This window comes from Sciurus carolinensis, chromosome 15, assembly GCF_902686445.1.
Source record: "Sciurus carolinensis chromosome 15, mSciCar1.2, whole genome shotgun sequence".
Lineage (NCBI taxonomy): Eukaryota > Metazoa > Chordata > Mammalia > Rodentia > Sciuridae > Sciurus > Sciurus carolinensis.
Window position 1 is genome coordinate 56,762,421 of NC_062227.1, and position 20,985 is coordinate 56,783,405.

General features: G+C 35.8%; 1 protein-coding gene across 3 annotated transcripts in view; it reads right to left on the reverse strand.

Moving 5' to 3' along the window:
* The window catches only part of Dym (dymeclin), a 369,953-nt gene that overhangs the window by 207,386 nt on the left and 141,582 nt on the right, over positions 1 to 20,985 (reverse strand). For all 3 annotated transcript variants that reach the window (XM_047527019.1, XM_047527018.1, XM_047527017.1), the window contains 2 exons: positions 4,891 to 5,073; positions 766 to 944 (listed from right to left, as the gene is read on the reverse strand). In XM_047527019.1, the coding sequence (XP_047382975.1) occupies positions 766 to 944; positions 4,891 to 5,073 (362 nt within the window). The remainder of the gene's footprint in view (positions 1 to 765; positions 945 to 4,890; positions 5,074 to 20,985) is intronic.

Genomic DNA, 20,985 nt, shown 5'->3' on the forward strand with positions numbered 1-20,985 from the left:
GGAACCAATTTCAATCATATAATGAAAGAACAGTGTTCATTAAACAGATGTCAAGCCGGTTTCAGTGGTACAAGTCTATAATCCCAGCTACTACGGAGGTTGAAGCAGGAAGATTACAAGTTTCAGGTCAGTCTGGGCAACTTAATGAAATCCTGTCTCAAAATAGAAAATTTCTAAAAAGGACCGTGGGATATGGCTCAGTGGTAAAGTGCCCTGGGTGGGGAGATGTCCAGCAAGGCATTTTAAAATAACTACAACAGGCCGGGAACTGTGTTGAGACAGAGCTAGAATCCAAATCTGTCATGAGGATAGGACACTTGGGAAACCGAATTGAAAAAAAACCATCCTTTTAGTCATTTTCCTCAAGAAGATGCTGCAACTGTGACCAACTGCACAAACCTGGAGGGCAGGCACCTAGCAGATGGAAGGGATCAAGAAGAAATAACAATCTTGAGAACTGCAGAGGGTGCTTCTTAGAAGACTTGATCAGGCTGAATCCTCAGTGGCTGCTAAAGGTCTCAAGAACTAGTTAAGCCTGTTACCAGCTGAGGATTCTGCTGTGCTCAGCTCTGTGAGGTCATGCTAGGAGAGGAATCTTGCACATTGAAGCAACACAGGTCTGTGCCTGTGTCTGATGACACTGTCCCTATCAAGCTCTTAACCATACACCTGTGTGGCACACATACTTACCCTCTTGGGAAAAGAAATTATTCTTCGAAATTTTATCAAATACACAAAACATGGTGTATTTAGCATGATACTTACAAGATTTTCCATATCTGTGCGAGCCAGCATGTATGTTCTGACATTACTATTCTGATGGAGCAGTGTGTACAAGAGAAGCGTTGCTTGATCAGATGTTTGCTGTTCACATAGGGCTGTGTACAAACTGTTAAAGTTAATCTGGAAGGCATGTGGAATTGATGAGGGAAAAGGGCTGCTATCTAGAATACAAAAAACAAGCAGATTTTTAAAAACCGGTGCCTGAGTATTTTCTGGACTCTTTTTTGTACAAACAATAAAAGCAATGTGAAAGTAACGCATACAAATCAATTTCTCTTAGTTTTACGTAAAATCCCTACATCTCAGAGTTAAACTTTCAAATTATATTTTAAACTTCACTAAAATAAGTTACATAGTTTGACTCCGTTACTATTTTTCCACAATATAGTTGAATTAAATCAACTGAGAACATGCACTTAAACAGAGCTATGGGGCAAAAGGTTCTTCCATACATACAATTTAATCAAGATACTGAGATCCCCTGACTGCAAAACGAAAGTACCAGTACTAAAAAAAAAATCTAGAAACAAAGAATACAGCTTCTATATAAAAAGAAAATCTTCTCATAAGATAGGGTTTACAAAATCCTGCCTTGAAGCTAAGTTCATTTACTTAAAACAAATCATGGCTAAAGTATTCACCAATGTTATTAATCCATTTTTAAAGAAAATGGCTAGGAAACAACATATAATTTAGTGAGTTTTAAAATAATAGCTAGATCAGTATATATTCAACATTAATTTCTCTAATGGAGAGAACATACCAAGACTAAGACAACTACCATAAGATTCGTTTAACATTTTGTTTAAAAGAAAGGTTAATTGACCATAACTGCTAAGAAACTTCCTTCTTTTTTTAAAGAATGGTCACTGGAATGATAAAAAGCATAAATCATAGTCTATGCTGGGAAAATTCTTCATATTCTAAAACAGACCCAGTCCCTTCCCTATAGTTCACTAGATTTGCATAGAAATTGAAGTAAGGTTAGAAAAAAAATGAAACTCGGCAGACAGAAAGTCATAATCTCATGAGATAAAAACAAGTGAACGTGACACTACAAAGAACTGACACTTTCATGTGTGCTGAAAATAAGCACCAAAAAATTCTTAAAAACATTAAAGCACAGAAGCATCACCAATGAAACAAAACACTTAGACATTCCTGAAAGCCACACTCCTGTGGGAAACAGTTATGTCCCGACACAAACCACTTTGGTGGCCCTGTGCCTCTGATTCTCCTTCCCATACTCCATGGTTGTGAAAGGCATCTACAAATGCCTTCACTTCTACTTCATGGAGACCTGACTTTTCCTTCCACATTTAAAATAATAGATTATTTTTTCAATCTTAAAACTATATTTTGACACTTATAAAAATAATGCCTTTATGTGACTATTTTTGTAAGGGATGGCAAAAGGAAGTGTTGTCATGTAATGTAAGTATGAAAATATGACGGAATCCATATAAGACTCACTGGAGGAGTTTCTGGACACCCTGAACCTCTTTACAGTGGAAGCAAAGCAGCAAGTTCACCAAGCTGTAGCATATCTGACGGAACCAACATGTACTAAATGCTTCCACTTTGCCTGCTTCCTCTTATTCAATGTGAATGACAGTCCTTTATTCTGACCAGTTGGACCAAGGATGAAATGGAGACTTGGAGAGAATAAGTAACTTTTCTCAGGTCAGTCTTGAGTAAAAACCAAATTAACCTCAGAATTACACTGTTTCTTATAATAATACTAATAATGTGATGAGTCTGTACTATGGATTAAAGTTCATTTAATTCTTACAAAAAACGTGAGGTAGAGATTATAACCCCTGCTTTACAGTTAAGGGCAATGGTATTGAAAGGTGGGGAAAATGGGGTCAGTCTAACCATAAAGTCAATTTTTTAATCTTTGTAATACAAGGTCTCCCAAAAGATGACTATCTCAAGCAAAGTTCAACCCTAAATGCTTACTAACATTTAGCCAGAGCAGCAATAGTAAGTGCAGTAGAAACTATAGTTTCTACCATACTTACTATGTGGTAAAATCTGAACTGAACATTTTAAAATTTTATCTTTCTTAATATTATATGAATGCTATTTGGTGAAATTATCTTCATTTCATAGACAAAATCATTGAGGCTTACTGATTATGTGAACTATCAAAGGTCTCACATTCTAAAATGACCAAGGTGAGGTATGAACCCAGGTCTGCTTGGCTCCAAAAGTTGTTTTCTTAACCATTAAGTCACACTGTCACTAGGAAGAAGAGTGTAGTAATGGAACAGAAAAGTACTACCATATGAGGTTTCATTATTTGTTCGTCAAACTGCTATTGAGTCCCTATTGCTCTGTGCTAAGGCGTGAATGTTAGTATTGAAGCTTAGTCTCCAATGCAATCGTATTAAGAAGTGAGGCCTTTAGGAGGTGGTTAAGTCTTGAATGCTCCTCCCGTGTGAATGGTATTAAGGCTTTCATAAAAGAGACTCCATGCAGCACTTGGCCCTTTAAATCCTTCCATCTCTTCCACCATGTGAGGACATAGTATACATGGTACCATTTTAGAAGCAGGTATCTGATCCTCACCAAACCCAAACTTGCTAGAGTCTTTGATCTTGAACTTCCCAGTCTCTAGAACTGTGAGAAATAAATTTCTGTCCTTTATAAGTTACCCAGTCTCAGGTATTTAATTATACCAGCACAAATGGGCTAAGATACTCTACAAATATTACCAGAATTGGCAAAGGTACAACTAATTGGTACACTAATCCACTGTCTATTAAAAATATATGTTAGAATAGTCTAACAGCACAGCACAGAGCATCAGAAGCCTTAGTGTTCCTACCCAATAACTGTATATCTTGCTTATCTTAATAACATGAGTGTTGAATAAATCTCTCTTTCTTTTTTTTTTTAGTACATTACAGTTATACATAATAGTGGGGTTCATTCTGACATATTCATAAATGCACATAACTTAGTTTCCTCCATATCAATCCCCATGCTGTCACCTTCCTTCTCTTCCTCCCTCCCAATTCCCTTCCTCTACTCTGTTGGTCTTCCTTCCTTTTACTTATTTATTGGTGCAGTATAGTTATATATAAAATTAGAATGCATTGTGATATATTCATGCATACACATAGGATAATTTGGTCAACTCTATTCCCCAGTTCTTCCTTTTTCCCTCTTCTCCTCCTTCCCCTTAGTCCCCTGCTTTTAGTATACTGCTCTCCCTTCTATTTTCATGAGATCCCCCTGCCTTTTTTATTCCTTTTTCCTCTCTAGCTTCTGCATATGAAGGAGAACATTCCATCCTGACTTTCTGCATCTGGCTTATTTCACTTAGCATGATGTTCTCCAGTTCCACCCATTTACCAGCAAATGACATAATTTTATTCTTCTTTATGGCTGAGTAGAACTCCATTGTGTATATACACCACATTTTCTTTATCTGTTGGATACATCTTGATAACCTAGCTACTATAGTACAGTAGAGTGTTATCTTTTATTAGATTACTGTTTCAACATAGAACTATCTGTTCATGTTCTACTTTAGGTGTTAATAACTTACAGCCCAGGAGCAGCCCACTATCTGTTTGGGAAATATTTCTTTTTAGTACATGGCCACGTTCATTCGTTCTTGTGTTATCTATGGCTGCTTTCCTGTTGCAATGACAGGGTTAAGAGGTTGGAGTACAGATGACCCTGTGAAGTTACTGCTCCTTTACAAAAAGAAATTGCTGATTTCTGATCTAATTTTTAGTTCTATAAAATTCTAACTAGAATATAAACTTCAAATGAAAATTTGAAACAACCTACTATTTGGGTTTCATAGGTTATTCTCTGTCCCTTACAGGTAGGACAGGCAGGCCAAATTAAACACAAGTTAGTTTGGTTATCTCTGAAAGAAATATAAACTTAATGGGATATAAAGGATCATGGCACTCTTCTAAGATTTTTTTTGACCTTCCGAAGAATATTAACAGGAAAATCTAAATTATTCTCATTTTTAAGCAATATGAAAATATCAAACAACACCAAAACTATAAGACAATAAACAACTTGGTGTAAACAATAATCTCATTAGAAGGAATAGTCAGAGAAAAAAACATCACAAACCTTGTGTGTTCTTAAAGGACATAATGGCCTGTCTGTAGGGATTGGGTGCATCTGGAGCGTCTGTCAGGTTGGCCAGCACCAGCAGAAGCAGGAGACTCTGGTTGGCCAGAGGGGAAGAAAGCTCTGGAGAGACAGTCGCTTTGCTGCCCACACCGCCTAGTGTGAACACAGTCCAGAGTCCAGCTTGAGAAGAAAATACACAGGATTGCTGTCATCAATAATTAATGCATTTCTGCACAATACTCTACACTTTTTATATTTAAAATTTGAAATAACACCTTTTTTTATTATAAGAGCAAAAGAAGTTCATTATTTGAAAATTCTATTGTTATAAAATGCTATAAACACTTGAAATATTCCCACTAATACCATCCACATCAGCATTGTACTACTGGTGCTCCAAGCAAGATTAAGATAAGGAAAAATGATTTTCTAAAAGTTAGGAAAAAAATATTCATTATTTGCACACAATGATTGTCCATTTAGAACTGCACCGTCCAAAGAGTACCCCTTAGCCACTTGCAGCTATGAAAATGTGAAATGTAGTTCAAATTGCAATGTCCTGTGGGTATAAAATGCACAATGAATTCTGCAATACAAAAAAAGAAAAATGTTAATATTTTACTAGTATTATCTTGGTAACATTGCTTACATGTTGAAATGACAGTATTTGGATATATTAGGTTAACGTATATCATTAAAATTACTTTCATGTGTTTCTTTTTATTTTTTAATAAGACTACCAGAAAACTTTACATATGTGACTTATATTTATATTGGACAAAGATGCTCTAGAACATCAAAGAGAATCAACCGATACTCCATTAGTGACACACTATTATAACTAATAGAAGATTTCGACACAGTATTATGGTTGTAAGATAAAAAAAAAAATCAAAGCCTTCTTATACACAGTGATAAATAATTAGAAAATATATTTAATTCCAAGCTGGGTGCTGTGGCACACATGGGTATCTCACTAGCTCAAGATGCTAAGGCAAGTTCAAAGCCAGCCTCAGCAGGTTAATGAGACCTGTTTCAAAATTAAAAAAAATAAAGAGAGGTGGGGTGCTGGGGATGTAACTCAGTGGTAAAGTGACTCTGGGTTCAAATTTCCAAGTCAAAAAAAAAAAAAGAAGAAGATATTTAATTCCAATCATAATAGTAAAATACAATAAACTATTCAGGAATAAAACTAAAATATGGGATAGCAACCTCAAAACTTGATTGAAGGCCATAGGAGATCTAAATTAATGTACAAGCATAACATGTTTGTGGACAAAAAGACAGTACTGCAAAAACATCAAATCTGCCCCCAACTGAATCTAAAATTTTGTATGGTAGGCATCAAAATACCTACAGGAATTTATATGACAGAAAATTTTATGCAAACAGAAAATTTTCAAGACTGATACCACCCAGCATGGGCAAAAGTGCAAATTGCAAATAGTAAGAGATCAAAGTGAAACAGGATTTGGAGGATATGTGGTATTCTCATTGAAATTTAAAATGCAAGTCCTCAGGCTAGGGAAGAGTTCAAGTGGTAGAGCACCTGTCTAGCAAGCACAACTCCAGGAAGTGTGATATACTTTGGAACTAGAGAGGGAGAAAGGGTAAAGAGAGGAAGGAGAAGAGAAAAAGGAAGGGAAGGGAGGAGAAGGAATGGAAAGGAAGGAGAAGGAGTAGGAAGAAAGGGAGGACTTCTGATAATTTTGGAAGAAAACTATCGCCAACACATTAACACTTATTATATCTAGAAGAGTGACAATGAATATAATATTTTACTTAAATCGTTGTACATGTCTATATTTATTACTTATTATAGTAGGCAGATGTTATTCTTTGAAAAACACCTTTGTGAAAGGAATTAAATGCTTCTGCAAAGTAATCAAAAAACTGCATAGCAAAATATGCAACTGATAATTTTATTCCTCGTGAACTGACACAGGCAGACACTTTTTATTTCTTCTTTACATTATAAACAGTTCAGTGTGAAATTTTGTTATTTTCTAATATGGTGCATATTGCATGCAATATAAACTACCTCATTAAAAAGTCTATAAATGTATCATTTCTTACAGAATTGCAGGCATACAAATCTCAGACTTTTTCTATTCACTGGAATGGTTTACTACTAACTCAAGTTGTTGTAAGGGTCACGTAGTCTCCCACCTCACCAAATTTCAGAGATCCCTAGAGGAGTATGAAGGGAATTTCCAATGACTTATCTGCTATAAGCCTTCAGTGGAGGCACAAGCAGAGCTGAGGTTCAGCAAGGATTTTTGTTTTTTTAAAGCAGGAAGGATTTTAAGATAATCGAGGAAGAAGGGAATGTTTCTGTTAAGTGATATACACCCTTTTATTAGGAAAATCTAGGAAAAATTATCAGTAATTGATAACTAACTATAAATCACAGATTTCCATTAGTCAAAACAATGATCATAACAGTTAAGAAACGAGACATTTAATAAGAAAATCAAAATTATTTTAGGTATAGCCAGAAGCCAAGTATTAATTATTGGGATTGGTTTCTTGTTTATCTGTAATCTATTTTTTTAAACTTTCGGGTCATTTCCTTCTACTTAGAGGTTGCTCCAAGACTTTCTACCCCTTATATCCATCACTGTGTGTTCCAGGATTGCAAGCAAAGGAAAACACAATTAGGAAGTTCAATCTACAACAAAAATAATCACAAAATGCTCTCTAAGATAACACAAGCGGTTTTTTTTGTTTTGTTTTTGTATTCTCTTCATAGCTGCTCATTTTCATTACTAAGAGAACCAAGAGTTGACTATCCCTGGACAAATTTCCAAATCAAAATACCAACTCTACTTCAGCACAGCTTCACTTTCCTTCTCCCATTCCCTCCAAGTTTTTCTAAGAGGGCTGAGAGTTGCATATTGTCAGATAAACTAACATTTTATGAGGAAGCTCACACACACACACACACACACACACACACACACACACTCTTTGCTTTTCTGGTGAACTGCACTGTTGCCTTTCCTCACAGGGAGAATGAGGCAGCCTGCCATTGCTTACATTGTAGTTTAAACTGGCCCATGATATTGGATCAGAATTCTTCCAAAAGTTCATTTCTTTCTGTTGATCCAAGCCTCTGATCTATGACCCAAGAATCTTAGTGGAACTGTACTTTCCTGTTGGGGGTGGGGGGTGGGGACATTCCACCAGAAAAATAAAGGAAAGTTACAGTGTATTTCCTTCTGTTCCAAAAATTAAATTAAGGATGGTTCCCAAAGTTATTCAATTATATCCCTTGGATATTCCAAATAAGCTCTGAAAATAAAATTGATCTAACTAAAACTAAAATGTACTGAAAGTAACTAAAAAACAAATCTGGAGTTGATTCTATTTTTTTAAAGTACTCAAGGATATGCATTCTTAAAAATCAAAATGCAATGAAAATACAAAGAATGGCAAACTAAAACATTAATAAATATTGTAATCATCAAGGAAAAGAGACCTCTCATTTAAAAAAAAAAACTCAAAAATCAATATTTCCTCAAAATTTTTAAAAAAGAGGTAAATTACTATTTTTCCATGTTAGTACATATGCTACTTGCTAAACTATAATTTGTTATGTCTAACAAATATATTACAAAATGCTAAATATTCCTTCAGAACTATACAAAAAATAACTGATAGCACTGTAAGCATAGTTATTAAATCTGGTAAAATGGTCACATCCATATATTTTGAAGCTATAATATTATAACAAACTACAAACTTGAGAAAATTAAGAAGACCGGTCAGTTACCAGAGACATGAATGACAATTCCACCAGAGATGTTTCGATCAACACCCACAAAAGGCTATTCAGCCAACAGATTAGGAATGCCTATCCAAATTCCCTGGAACATATCACTCAATTTAATGTTTTTCAACTAGAGTTTATGAAGTAATATTTTATATCACCCAAACTCACCAAAACATTTTTAACAAATAATGTATAAAGAAAATCAAGTATCATTATAAAGATAACTGGCACAAAGAATCACGGACATTTTGAAAACTAAAGTGATGTATGTCTCATACATTACTGGTACCAAGAGAATAACACAGCAGCATGTCCAGAGTTCACCATTTTCCCACTGGGAACACAAACTAACCATGTTTCCATAAGACCTTTCACAATGAGTCCTTGATTTTGCTGAGTGCTATACAAAAGGCAGAAGTTGATAAGGTGTTAAGAATATTCTGGCAAAACTAACAGAACCATACACTATAAGGTACACTATTAGGTCTACAAGGGTAAGTTTTACTATTTATAATTATACTTCAATAAATCTATCTCCATTTCCTCTCCTCCAAAAGTGTTGCTATGGATGTGGAGCAACTGGAACTCTCATATAATCTATTAAGTGTATAAATTGGTGCAAATAATTAGGGAAACTATATAATTTTAACTATTAAAGCTGAATTATGCAAAACTAGGATCCAGCAATTCCACTGGTGATTAATACAACAAACACAGGTATGAGTGTTATTAAGTCAAAATTTAGAAATAAAATAAATGCATAATATAAAGAATAAAGGATGAAATAGTCTTAAAATGGAATGATACAATAAAAATGAAATTATGCTTTGCACAAAAATAGGATGAATTTCTCAAATTAAAAAAATAAAGACAACCACAAAAGAATACATAGCACATGATTCCATTAATATGAAGTTCAAGGTCAGATAAAACTAATCCAGTATCAGAAGTCAGGATAGTGGTTTCTTTACCGGTGAGGGGTAAAAGTACTTAGGGAAGTGTGTGTATTCCTTTGTAAGATGGTGATGGTGGGGTACACTGCAGTGCTCACAGTGACTGTTTGCATACTGGAACTAAAGTTGCTTTTTCTCATTAGAATGATTTCTAAAATGATTGTATAGTAAATGAAATAAAATTTTAATTTGAAAAAAGATAATAGTATATTCTTAGAACAATAGTTTTTTTTAAATGAAAACAAGTGTTGGTTTCATCAGGGAAAAAAATACTTGATGTTTTATCTTTATTTAAGAGCACAGTCCTCAAACACCTCCTTTTCTATACAATCAACTCTATGTTAAGAAAACATAATTTTCAGCAACTATTTTTGCCAGCTTAAAACGTAAAACAGTAACATATGGAATCTTGAACTGAAGCCAGACTACATAATGCTAGGAAATGGGGGGAAAGGTCACTAATAGTTTCACTTTTTTACATGTGTTTACATTTAAATCACTCTTGAAATATCTTAAAATGACTGCTAGTTCCTAAAACAGTTTTGAGTCAAATTCAATTTTGCTAACACAAAACAACATATTACTACCCCCATCCTGTCTCCTAAAAGGAATGCTTTGACCTTCTCAAAAGAGAAAGAGAGAGAAAACACACTATAGAGGAACAAAGGAATCTTTTTCTAAAAAATTCATAGCACAGTAAAATATTTTATCCACCTTTATAGTTTGAAATCTGTCAGGATCTCTGACTTATAATCTGCATAATGTAAGCCATATGGAACTTTTTAAAAGTCTAACTCCTTTAAGAATAGAAAATAGAACAATAGTTAAATGTTTTTAAAATATACATAATTCAGTAATTATGAAGATTGATACCTGTTTTCAAAAATGAAAAACGATGAGAGGTAATAGAACTCATTTTTTTCCCAGTAAAACTCTAGATTCATGCATTCCTAAAGTAAACATTCATGAGAACCTTAGATGAGCCAGACCTATATTAAAATGTAAACATTAAAAGAAATAAAGAAGAAACTTTGTGTGCTTGGAGATGAATCCTATCTCATACACACATGCAAAAACAATAAGCAAATTAACCATGATCTATGAAATAGGAAAGAGCACTGAGCACTCAAACAGCCCTCCTCCTGGTTTCCAGTAACTTCATTCATTATGTCCCAATGTCATCCTCTAAAGCAGTTTCCCAAACTGGCACATGAACCACTGGTGATGTGAAGGATGGTTAAGTGTGGCACAGGAAAACTTCTAAAAATCTTTGTTATCATATTAGAACGATATACAACTAGTATTTCCATATCAATTTTTCAAGGATTTTGTCACTTAAGGATAAAGTAAATAATATGCTTAAAATTTTGAAACAGTGAAATAAGTATTAGAATTCAAGTTACACTCATATAAAACAAAATCATGGTTGTTGGCACAGATATGGTTGAAGTTTGGTAAATACCACCATGTAGGAAAATAAACCAGCCTCTAAGTATCTGACAGTGTAGAGCAGTAATGCCATCTCCATGAGGTGCCCTTCAAGACCCACAGTGGAAGCCTGAAATCACAGTTAGACCAAACCCGGTATATGCCGGTTTTTTTTTTTTTTTTTTTTTTTAAAACTATACCTGCTTGCCTATGATAAATTTTGTAAATTAACCACAGTAAGAGATAAACAATAATTACTACTAATAAAACAGAACAAACATAAGAATATACTGCAATAAAAGCTATTCAAAACATACAAAATTTGACAATAAAGATCTGATAGTTCGTGGGGAAAAAAACATACATATTTTATTCCTGGAATTTTTCATTTAATACTTTTAGATCGCCACTGATGGCAGGTAACTAAAACCACAGAAAGCAAAACTGTGGATAAGAGAGGACTATTATATACCACCACAAGAGACAAAACAAGCCCTGTTCTCATGATACACAGTCATTAACACGGCAACACCCTGTCCACCCTTATATCTATTGACAATGAGGTACTCCAACGGAACATAACACCTCAGTGTGTTTAGTGATGCAAGAGAAACATAAGTTAAACAGTTTTAACCTAATACAATCATTGACTTCTTCAGCGGAGGAAATCCAACATGGAGTGTGCCACAACTATGAACACCACAGAGCCTTGTGTGTCTAGAACCTCTATTGTTACTACACACTCTCTTTTCCCCGTATCCATCCTACTGCACAGTTGTGATTTGCAAAACCATCTAGACATGGGTTCCCTAAGACGGTACCTCCATTCTTCACCACAGTTTAATTCCTTTGTGCCAAAGACAGGATCTAACATAATTTTTGGTAGTGTATTAAATAGGGGGAAAATAAATGTTTTTTTTAATTTTGCACTTTTGAAGACTAATTTTTTGCTTTATGTAAAAATATTCATATGAAATTTGCTTCGAAAAATCAAAACTAAAATCTGAATTATATATGATTTGTAAGGAACAACCTAGATTAACATGTGATTTTCATATACTCAAAAACATACAAGGTAAACTTACTAACTTTAATAGTATTAGTAAACAAAAAGGACAAATTTGAAATCTACAGATAAAAGCTTCTACATAGTAAAATCTTAGGCTAATTGTTTACACTGACATTTAAGTTTTACTTGTGAAGGCATAAATATAAACCAAATGAGTGAAGAGGTAATTAAGTATATAGTATAGACTTACTCCTATCTTCAGAAGCTGCCATTTTTTCCCACTTTTGTCTCCAACTAATACTTTACTGGGAATTAAGAACTGGTTCCACACAAGATTACTGTAGGCCAAAGGTAAGAGAATTCACAACCACTCCTCCCTTGCTGAAAGTGACATTCAAGAACAGATGGAGAAAATATTTATCAGTTAAATTGTTATTTAACTCTGATTATTTAATAAATACAAATAAATAATGAAATGGCAAAAAAAAAAAAAAGAACAGATGGAGAAAATTTCTTCCCAAAGCTCTGCCAGTTCAATGTTATTAATATATAACCAAGAAGAAAGACACAGTTATCAAGCAAAGTGTCCCAGGCCTTAAACACAGCAACTGCAATGTCATCTCCATTTCTAGGTAAGATAAGAGCTTGGGAGACATTGGGAAACCAGAACTTTGAAATGAGAGGATATACTTAAGTGTTAGAAAAGAGGATTTCAAATTAATGAATCCAGAAGATTCCCAAGACACTAAACAATCAGCAAATGAAAGAATGTATTAAATGTATAATATGCATGTAAGAGTGAAAAGGGAAGACAGGAAAGCTCTGAAAGTAGTCAAGAAACTGAAAAAATACCCTTAGCAGTCAATTCAACTCAGCAAATGAGTTAATAAATATGTGCTAACACTAGTAGTCTCTCAAGTAGGAGAGCTGAAAACTTCATTTTTCATTTGAGAACTATGCAAAAGCTAAGCTTTAGCAGAATGCAACACCCACACTGACATTGTCATGTCAACACCCACACTTCCATCTGTCAGGAAGTCACTGGTCATGTGTGGCACCCCAGGTTTCCTGAGAGAAGTGTGGGAGCCCTGCTGTGCAACAGGGAGGACATAGGTGCTTCCTTCTCTTTCCATATAATGACGAATTGTGGTTTAGTGTGCTTACAATGTTACCTAGGTTCAACTAAACCGACTGTCATAAATTCAATTTAAAAATAATGGAACCATACAACTGTTCTAAAACTTTCTTGCAAAGAAATCACAGATTTAAAAGTATATATTAATGATCCAAATATAAGCAAACAACAAAGTCACAGACACAAACACACACACAAAACCAGCAGAGCTGACCCATCTACTATCTGTATGGACTCTGTTAACCATGTTGTAAGCTAAAAACAAAGAAAATATGAATCAGATCTCCGAAGAAAACTCTCTCCTATCCATTACAAAGATTCTCTGAAATACAGATTTATATTCATCATTATTAATAATGAACATGGTTCTAAAATAGATACTGTTTCTTGAGACAGTACATAATGACACTTTGAAGTCAATGTAATTAATATTATATTAAAAGACTTATCCAGATAATTAATAATTTATATCAACAAGATTTTCTTATTGCTAATAAACCCAATGTTAAATACTTCAAACTTTTTACTTAATCGTATCTTTTTAAAATGCCGATTTATAGATGTCTTTTGTATATATTAACATAATGCGTTACATAATTTATAAATCCATTCCCTTAAATCAGGGTGTCGTTTTAAGTGTTACACTGATGGGACAGATAATTGCTGGAGTTTAAAGGTCACTATACTCAAGGGAGGGGGAGTGAAAGTGAAGAAGGAAAATAGCAGCATCTGTCATTTACTGATGATCCAAATTATCACATCTAAATCTCACTACACATTAGTCTTTACCCAGTTTTACAGATAAGGGAATTGAAGTGCAAAGAGGTTAAATTCCTTACTCACATAACAGAGATGTGCGGATCTGCACGCCTGTTGTTCTGACTCTCCAGTGGATGCACTCAACCGCTGCCCTCCCTTACTGCCTCTCCTACTCCAAAACAACAAAGGGAGTTCCTGTCTCAGTTGGGTTGTAACCAATCTGAAATTTGCCATAGAATAGATCTTCAGTCCCTGGGATGTAAATGCCTATGCCCAATCTTTTTGCTACAAGGTATAGGATTTTTGGTTTACAATGCAGCTAGCACCAAATCATCTTTCCAGACTTCTCTTCCATTCTTCATCATCCTCCACAGAATTCCAGATCCAAAAGAAAAGCATAACTAGTTAAAAAAAAAAAAAAAACAAAAAAAAAAACCTGTGTTCCTGTTGTTTTGTTTACTGGCTCTTCTACCTTCTGCTCATCGTGACACTGCAGTGTGTTTCTTGGTTTCTCCTAAGGAACAATCTCACCTAGGCATTTTGACCCTTTCTTTATGCTTCAACATTTACCAAATTGTCAATTTGGAAGGTCTGCTCAGATTCTTCAATGAATAAACTGCCATTACCATACTTGAGGTGCTATAATTTTAGGAGAGGAAGCAGGCAAGAACACCATTATACACGATATAAGGAGAGGTTTACAAAGTTCTTTGGGAACAGAGGGACCCAGCTCTGCTACCACACTCCACAAGAACTCCCTAAAAAGGCTGCCTGTGACCTGGGGTGTGCAGGTTGGGGACAGATCTGCAAATGGAGAGATCAGACAAGGCTCGTCAGGTGAACCTAGACCTTTTGCTGGAGCTCCAAAGTCAAAGAAGGCAGGTGAGGGCAGGTTGTGCTAGGTGGGCATATGGTCATCTCACAGTCTGCTCCACTGCCCAATACTGAAGGACCACAAACAGGCCACAAATTCAAATACTTTCTAATATTCTTATAAATGACTGACACACAAATATATAACTTTTATTTTAAGCTATTATTAATGCTGACCAAATGATTTACTAAATGAGTTATGGTATATTGTATTTGCTTTTCATAAACTTGGGGGAACTTTTATTTGAGAGATGCAATCCTAAGTTAACATCCTACGAAAGTGTGGCGCTATATGTGTGTTGCAAAATTTCTTGTGCAAACATGGACACAGACACACCACAGACAGAATTTCTACAGCATGGGATAATGGTCATCTGTTACTGACATACAATCCATTTGGTTTTGTATTGGTCATAGTCTTTGACTAATGTACCTATAACACAACAATTTTCTGTTAAATTACCCCTCAAATGACCAATTAAGGTGGCTGTGGGTTCTCTGGATAACCCTACAGAATATAGTAATGCATTAACTCTAAGATCACAATCCTAAAATATCCATCCCCACCAGGACACACCCAAACAGCAAGATCTAAGAGTCCTTCCCAGAACTCCGAATCCTTCAAGATGATTCACCTCCCCCTAAAAGATCAACAATACTGCCATATATGTTTTATGTCTTTTCTTACCCCAATCATCAGAAAGATCTAAACTGCATCATAGCTGGGTTGTGGCCATAGCCACAGCTCTCCCTAGCCCAGTCCCTCTACTCATCCTCTAGAACTCACCTCTTTCATCAGAAAAACCGGCTCCATTTTCAACCTTGACCTCTCTGAAAGCCCTTGAATTCACAAAAACCTGCATGTCCCTGAGGACAGTTCCTTCCCAAAGGTCTTTTCAAGTAGTGATTCGTTTGTTCCCTCCACAACTCATGTTCCAAAGAGAGGCCTCCTCATGACTGCTTCCAAACCATCACTCCTCAAACCTCCCAGCCACTCTGAAACATCTATCTGACTTCCCCCACTAACTTTCCCTGCTTCCTCATCATGGGACATCCCCATCACTCCCACCTACATACTGATATAGCCTGAGCACCAGCTCACTGTCTTGCTCTCCACATTGCTCCCGTTCTCATTTTAAAATTTTCAGCATAGCCAGACGAATCACATAACAATATGGCCACTGCTTGCTCACGTCCTCTACTCTGTATCAACTACCCATTCCTGCCAGGACACATCCTGCCAGGACAGCCTCTTTACTAACAGCTGCACAATCACTACAATTTTGAAATTGTGTATTCTGCTCTCTGACAAACACCTTCCAGCCACCAGGTCATTTCCTCCAGCACCTGACTCAAACAAATTTTGACCAATCAGATATTTCTATTACTCTTTTCATTCTTCATCACCAACCCAATGTCCTCGCTTCTCTTCTCACCCAGCTAGGATTCTGTGGATCAGCATCAGAACAACTTGCCGCATATTCCTTCCCTGTTCCCTCATTCTGCTCTTCCTCTATCATGTTTGCTGGCGAAATGCCAACCTTGATTAAATCCAACTCTCCACCTATCTGACGTCTCAAAGCAGTTACACATAGCTGAGAACAACATAACAACCATTCCACTTGCTCGTTCATGTGGGTCCCCAGTTTTTCCTTGGGGGAAATGACTGTCCTACTGCTCTCTTTCAACTTCAAACCTCTCTGCAACCTGCAGGCTCTCACCTCTTTTTTTTCCCCAAAAAAATGAAAAACTGAGCCAGTCAGAAGAATTTTCTATCTTAAAATCTACACACTTACCTGCAACAACCTATACACACTCTACTTTCACCCCTCTTATAAAGGGGGCCAATGTCCTTTCTCCTATCTTTAGGAATATCATTTCTGCAAACATTTAATAAAGGTCTGTTGAATTAAACTGAATCATTCCTAACAGAATACAAATGTACTGTGCCATTTTCCTACCGAAAAGAAAAAAGAAAAAAAGAAAAACCTCCCTAGAATCCATGCCCCACTTGTTGCCTTATTTTTCTGCCTATGCTGATTTCTTCTCTCCCCTCGACCCACCCTAACTAGGTTCTTAAATACAATTCCAACTACATGATTCATGCCAAAGTAACCAACAAGTTGAACCTTTCCAGATCCAATAGCTAATTATAAATCCTTGCCTTATTCAATCTCTCACATATTTGCATCAAACTGCATAATTAGGATTGGTACTTTATTGCATCATATGTTATAACTCAAACATTAGAAAACTTCAATGAAAAGACTTAATAGATCAGTTACAGCTGAAAAAGAGCATTAGTGGACTAAAAGATATGCAGATCAAAGAAATGGAAATTCTAACAGATTAAGAAACATGAAGAATAGAATGAGGAGTTTCAACACATATGACAGGAATTTCAGAAATAAATGACAGATACAATGTAACAAATTAAAACTTCAGATCATAAAAGTTACAGAAAGTAGAGATTTAGTGATTTTTTTTCCTCCTCTAAGGTCACAAAACTAAGAGGCGTAAGTCCAGGTTTCAGGCTTTTAAAAATATATTGCATCACTTAGAAAGCAGAGAAAGAAAAATTCAGTCGGTTCAAAAATTTCACTAGATTCAAATCACATATATCCTGCTTCCTCAACTGGGATGTATGAACCCTTGGAGATAATCCATGACATGCTAGGAATAAGCAAAGACACAGAACAAGCATGGTACATTTTCTTAGACCATTAATTTTACATAAACATTCCAAAGAAGCTAATTAATTAAATTAGCATGTAATTACATCTTTTAGAAATAAAACAAATATGGATATGTTTACTAAAGCAGAACTTACATTGTTCAAAAATTATAAAATAAAAGATGAAATCAGAGCACACGCTCACTGGTTGTGTATTCATTTATTTGCCTCAGTTAGTACTGCTAAGCTTTAAAAGTACCATTAAGGGCTCTAAAGGCTTTCTCAACAATATGTGAATTACCATGATTCTCAGAATTAAAGGTCTGTTTACAAGAAAACAATATTCTCTGAATGATTCATTCTGTCTTTGTTGTTGTTTCTTTTACCCAGGATCTAAAATGTTTTCTTTTGTAAAGAGTATGACAAAAATGCCAGGGAACTGAGGACAAAAACTGGTAGAAAGGGAGAAGTACACAGTTCTCTCTCATCCCACACTCTTCTGCTTGCAATGACGTTCTGATGATAACGTCTACAATACCATCCTAGAAAGCTAGTTTATTATACCACGGCCTTGTCTTTATCTCCTAAACATTAACATCTAAGAGTAGAAGTCAGGATTAGGGGCAGTTACAAGTAACAAGCCTGAGCAATAATGGCTTCCACAAAATTCCAAAAGTAAGTGTAGCAGAGGTTGCATGCTGCTTCATGATGTTCAAGAGCTAGGTTTCTTTTCCCTTGTTCTTTCACTGTGTTTGGTTGCCCTTCCTAAGGTTACTCATTGCCCAAGATGGCTAAATTAGCTCCCGTCGTCACATTTTCATTCAAGTCAGCAGGAGAGATGAGAGTATATGAACTTCCTTTAAGAACCTGACCTGATAGGGTAGGGATGTGGCTCAGTAGTTGAGTACTTGCCTAGCATGCACAAGGCACTGAATTTGATCCCCAATACCACTAAAAAGAAAGGGGGTAGGGAAGAAAGAAAGGAAAGGAAAGAAGAGAAAGAAAGAAAGAAAGAAAGAAAGAAAGAAAGAAAGAAAGAAATTAATTTAACCTGCAAGTTTGCCTATGTCCCTTCTGCCTACTTCCCTTTAGCCATACACAGACCACATCTCTTCGTTGCAAAAGGAACTGAGAAATATGTCCTATTCTTGCTGCCCATGTAGTGAATGGGGGAAAAAGAGTGCAATTGGCAGGCTCTGCCACACCACATCTGAGTAAAACATTTGTAGCATCCCCAAACTATGCCCCTTCTGTTTGAGATGGTATGGGACAACTAGTTTGCCTTCTATACTCTGTACTTTAAGTCTTTTAATTCATTCAGTTTAGGGGAAGCAACCATGCCCAGATAAACCAGCTAGCAGTATTAACAACATGAGAATTGGCAGAAGAACTGGTAGCCTTCCCATAATATCCTCCCTCTGAATGCAAGCAGCAGGATGCCTCAAAACATGTGCCATAAATCACAGAGCCAAAAGAACAAGGAAAATAAACTTGCTCCTTTATGGCAGGAATTTGCCTACTTTCCCGATGTGACTGAGTCAGGAACTGAAATTAATAAAAGTTAACAACTTGGATTTATTGCACCTTTCTTTATTAGGATTTGGACTTTTCAAATATATAATAATATGCTATTTTATTTTCATAATATACTGCTACTGTCACCCACAGGTAAACTTGTATTCACCTTCTCAAATACTATTTCACAAGTTTATGATTATCATTTCCTCAGTTTTCTGTATAGTTTCACCACCTATAAACACAACACTAAACCATGTAGCTTAGTTTGGCTAGCTTTCTTTTTTCTCTCCTTCTGTAGTACTAAGGATAACCTGGGGCACTCTGGCACTGAGCTACATCCCCAGTCCATTTTACTTTATTTTATAATTTATTTTTGAGACAGGGTCTCATTAAGTTGCCAACGCTGACCTTGAACTTGAAATAACCCTGCCTTAGCCTCCTGAGCAGCTGGGACTACAGGCATGTGACACCACACCCAGCTTGGTTCTGCCACCTTCGTAGATACAGTTTTGCCTGGTTTTGAGCTTTCACACTCTATGTGCTCTTTTGTAACTTGCTTCTTTCAGTCAGCCCTGTTTTCTAACAGTCATTCAGGTATACACGTATAGCTGTAGCTCCTTCTGTTGCATATAACGAATATAAGATTTGTTGCTAGTCAGTTTCTTGTTGCTGTGACCAAAATACCTGACAGGAACGACTTAGAGGAGGAAGTTTATTTTGTCTCAGTGTCAGGAGTCTCAGTCCATAGATGGCCAATTCCACTGCTCTGGGCCCAAGGTGAGCCAGAACACTGGGGAGACAGGAATGGCAGGGGAAAACCGCTCAGTTCATGGTAACCAGGAAACACACTGAGTGAGAGAGGAACCAGGAACAAAATATAAAGAATACAAGGGCACAATCACTGTGACCTACTTCTTCAGCCATACTCCACCTGCCTACAGCTATCACCCAGTTAGTCCATTCAAATTATGAAGCCATCAAATGAATAAATCTAACATCATTTAGTTATAGCTCTCATAGTCTAATGGAACTCTGAACATTGCTACACTGTCTCATGACCTTTAGGAGGATACCTCATATATAAACTATAGCATTTGTTATTACAAACAGTGCTGCTACAATTGTTTTTATATATGTTTCCTGGTATACATGTGCAAATTCCTCTGGGAGTACACCTGAGAAAGGAGACCCTCAGTTCTAGAACATGTATATGTTCAAATTTTACTAAATAATGACCAGTCTTTCAAAGTGACTGTGCCTTACATTTTCAAAGTGAGTCAGATTTCCTACTGGTGTACAAATACCTTCTTTTGTAATTTAGTAACATGCATCACTAGTTTTGAAATTGTACCTGTTTTCATATTTACCCAATTTTCAAACAGGTTTAATTCATTTTCATTTCATGCAAAATAGGAGTAAAATTACACCTGTAGTCTAATAAGTAACATTCAGCTCCATACAGAACCTGCAGGGGAATTAAGACATTCATGCCCTATGACTGACTCCTAGATCTCTCAAGGAAGTATCAGAAGAACCCCAAAACCTTTAGAACTCTTCACTTCCTCCTCTCTCTGGCTCTTATGATGTGCTATAATCATATTAAGATTGCTTATTTAAATATTTAACATACAATTTTAGTCTTCATAAATCTAAATACCCATGCACAAAAATACTGAATGCTTTTTTTTATCTACCAGAATTATATCTGGCCTGTCTGCAAGGTAAAGGGGAAAAGATAGAACTACCTACATTTGTAGTAAGAAAATGGAATATATTTCTTAAACAATGAATTATATATTATGAAAGTGTGATGTTATAAACTTCAGACACAGTAAAGACATTCTTACAAAGAACTCACCCACTTGCCACCCGCTACTGCCCACTGTGAAACGACCACCAACAGCTATGGTCTTATCAAGCTGTTGCCAGTTACTGAATGAAAATTAAAAGACATGATTTTTAAATACT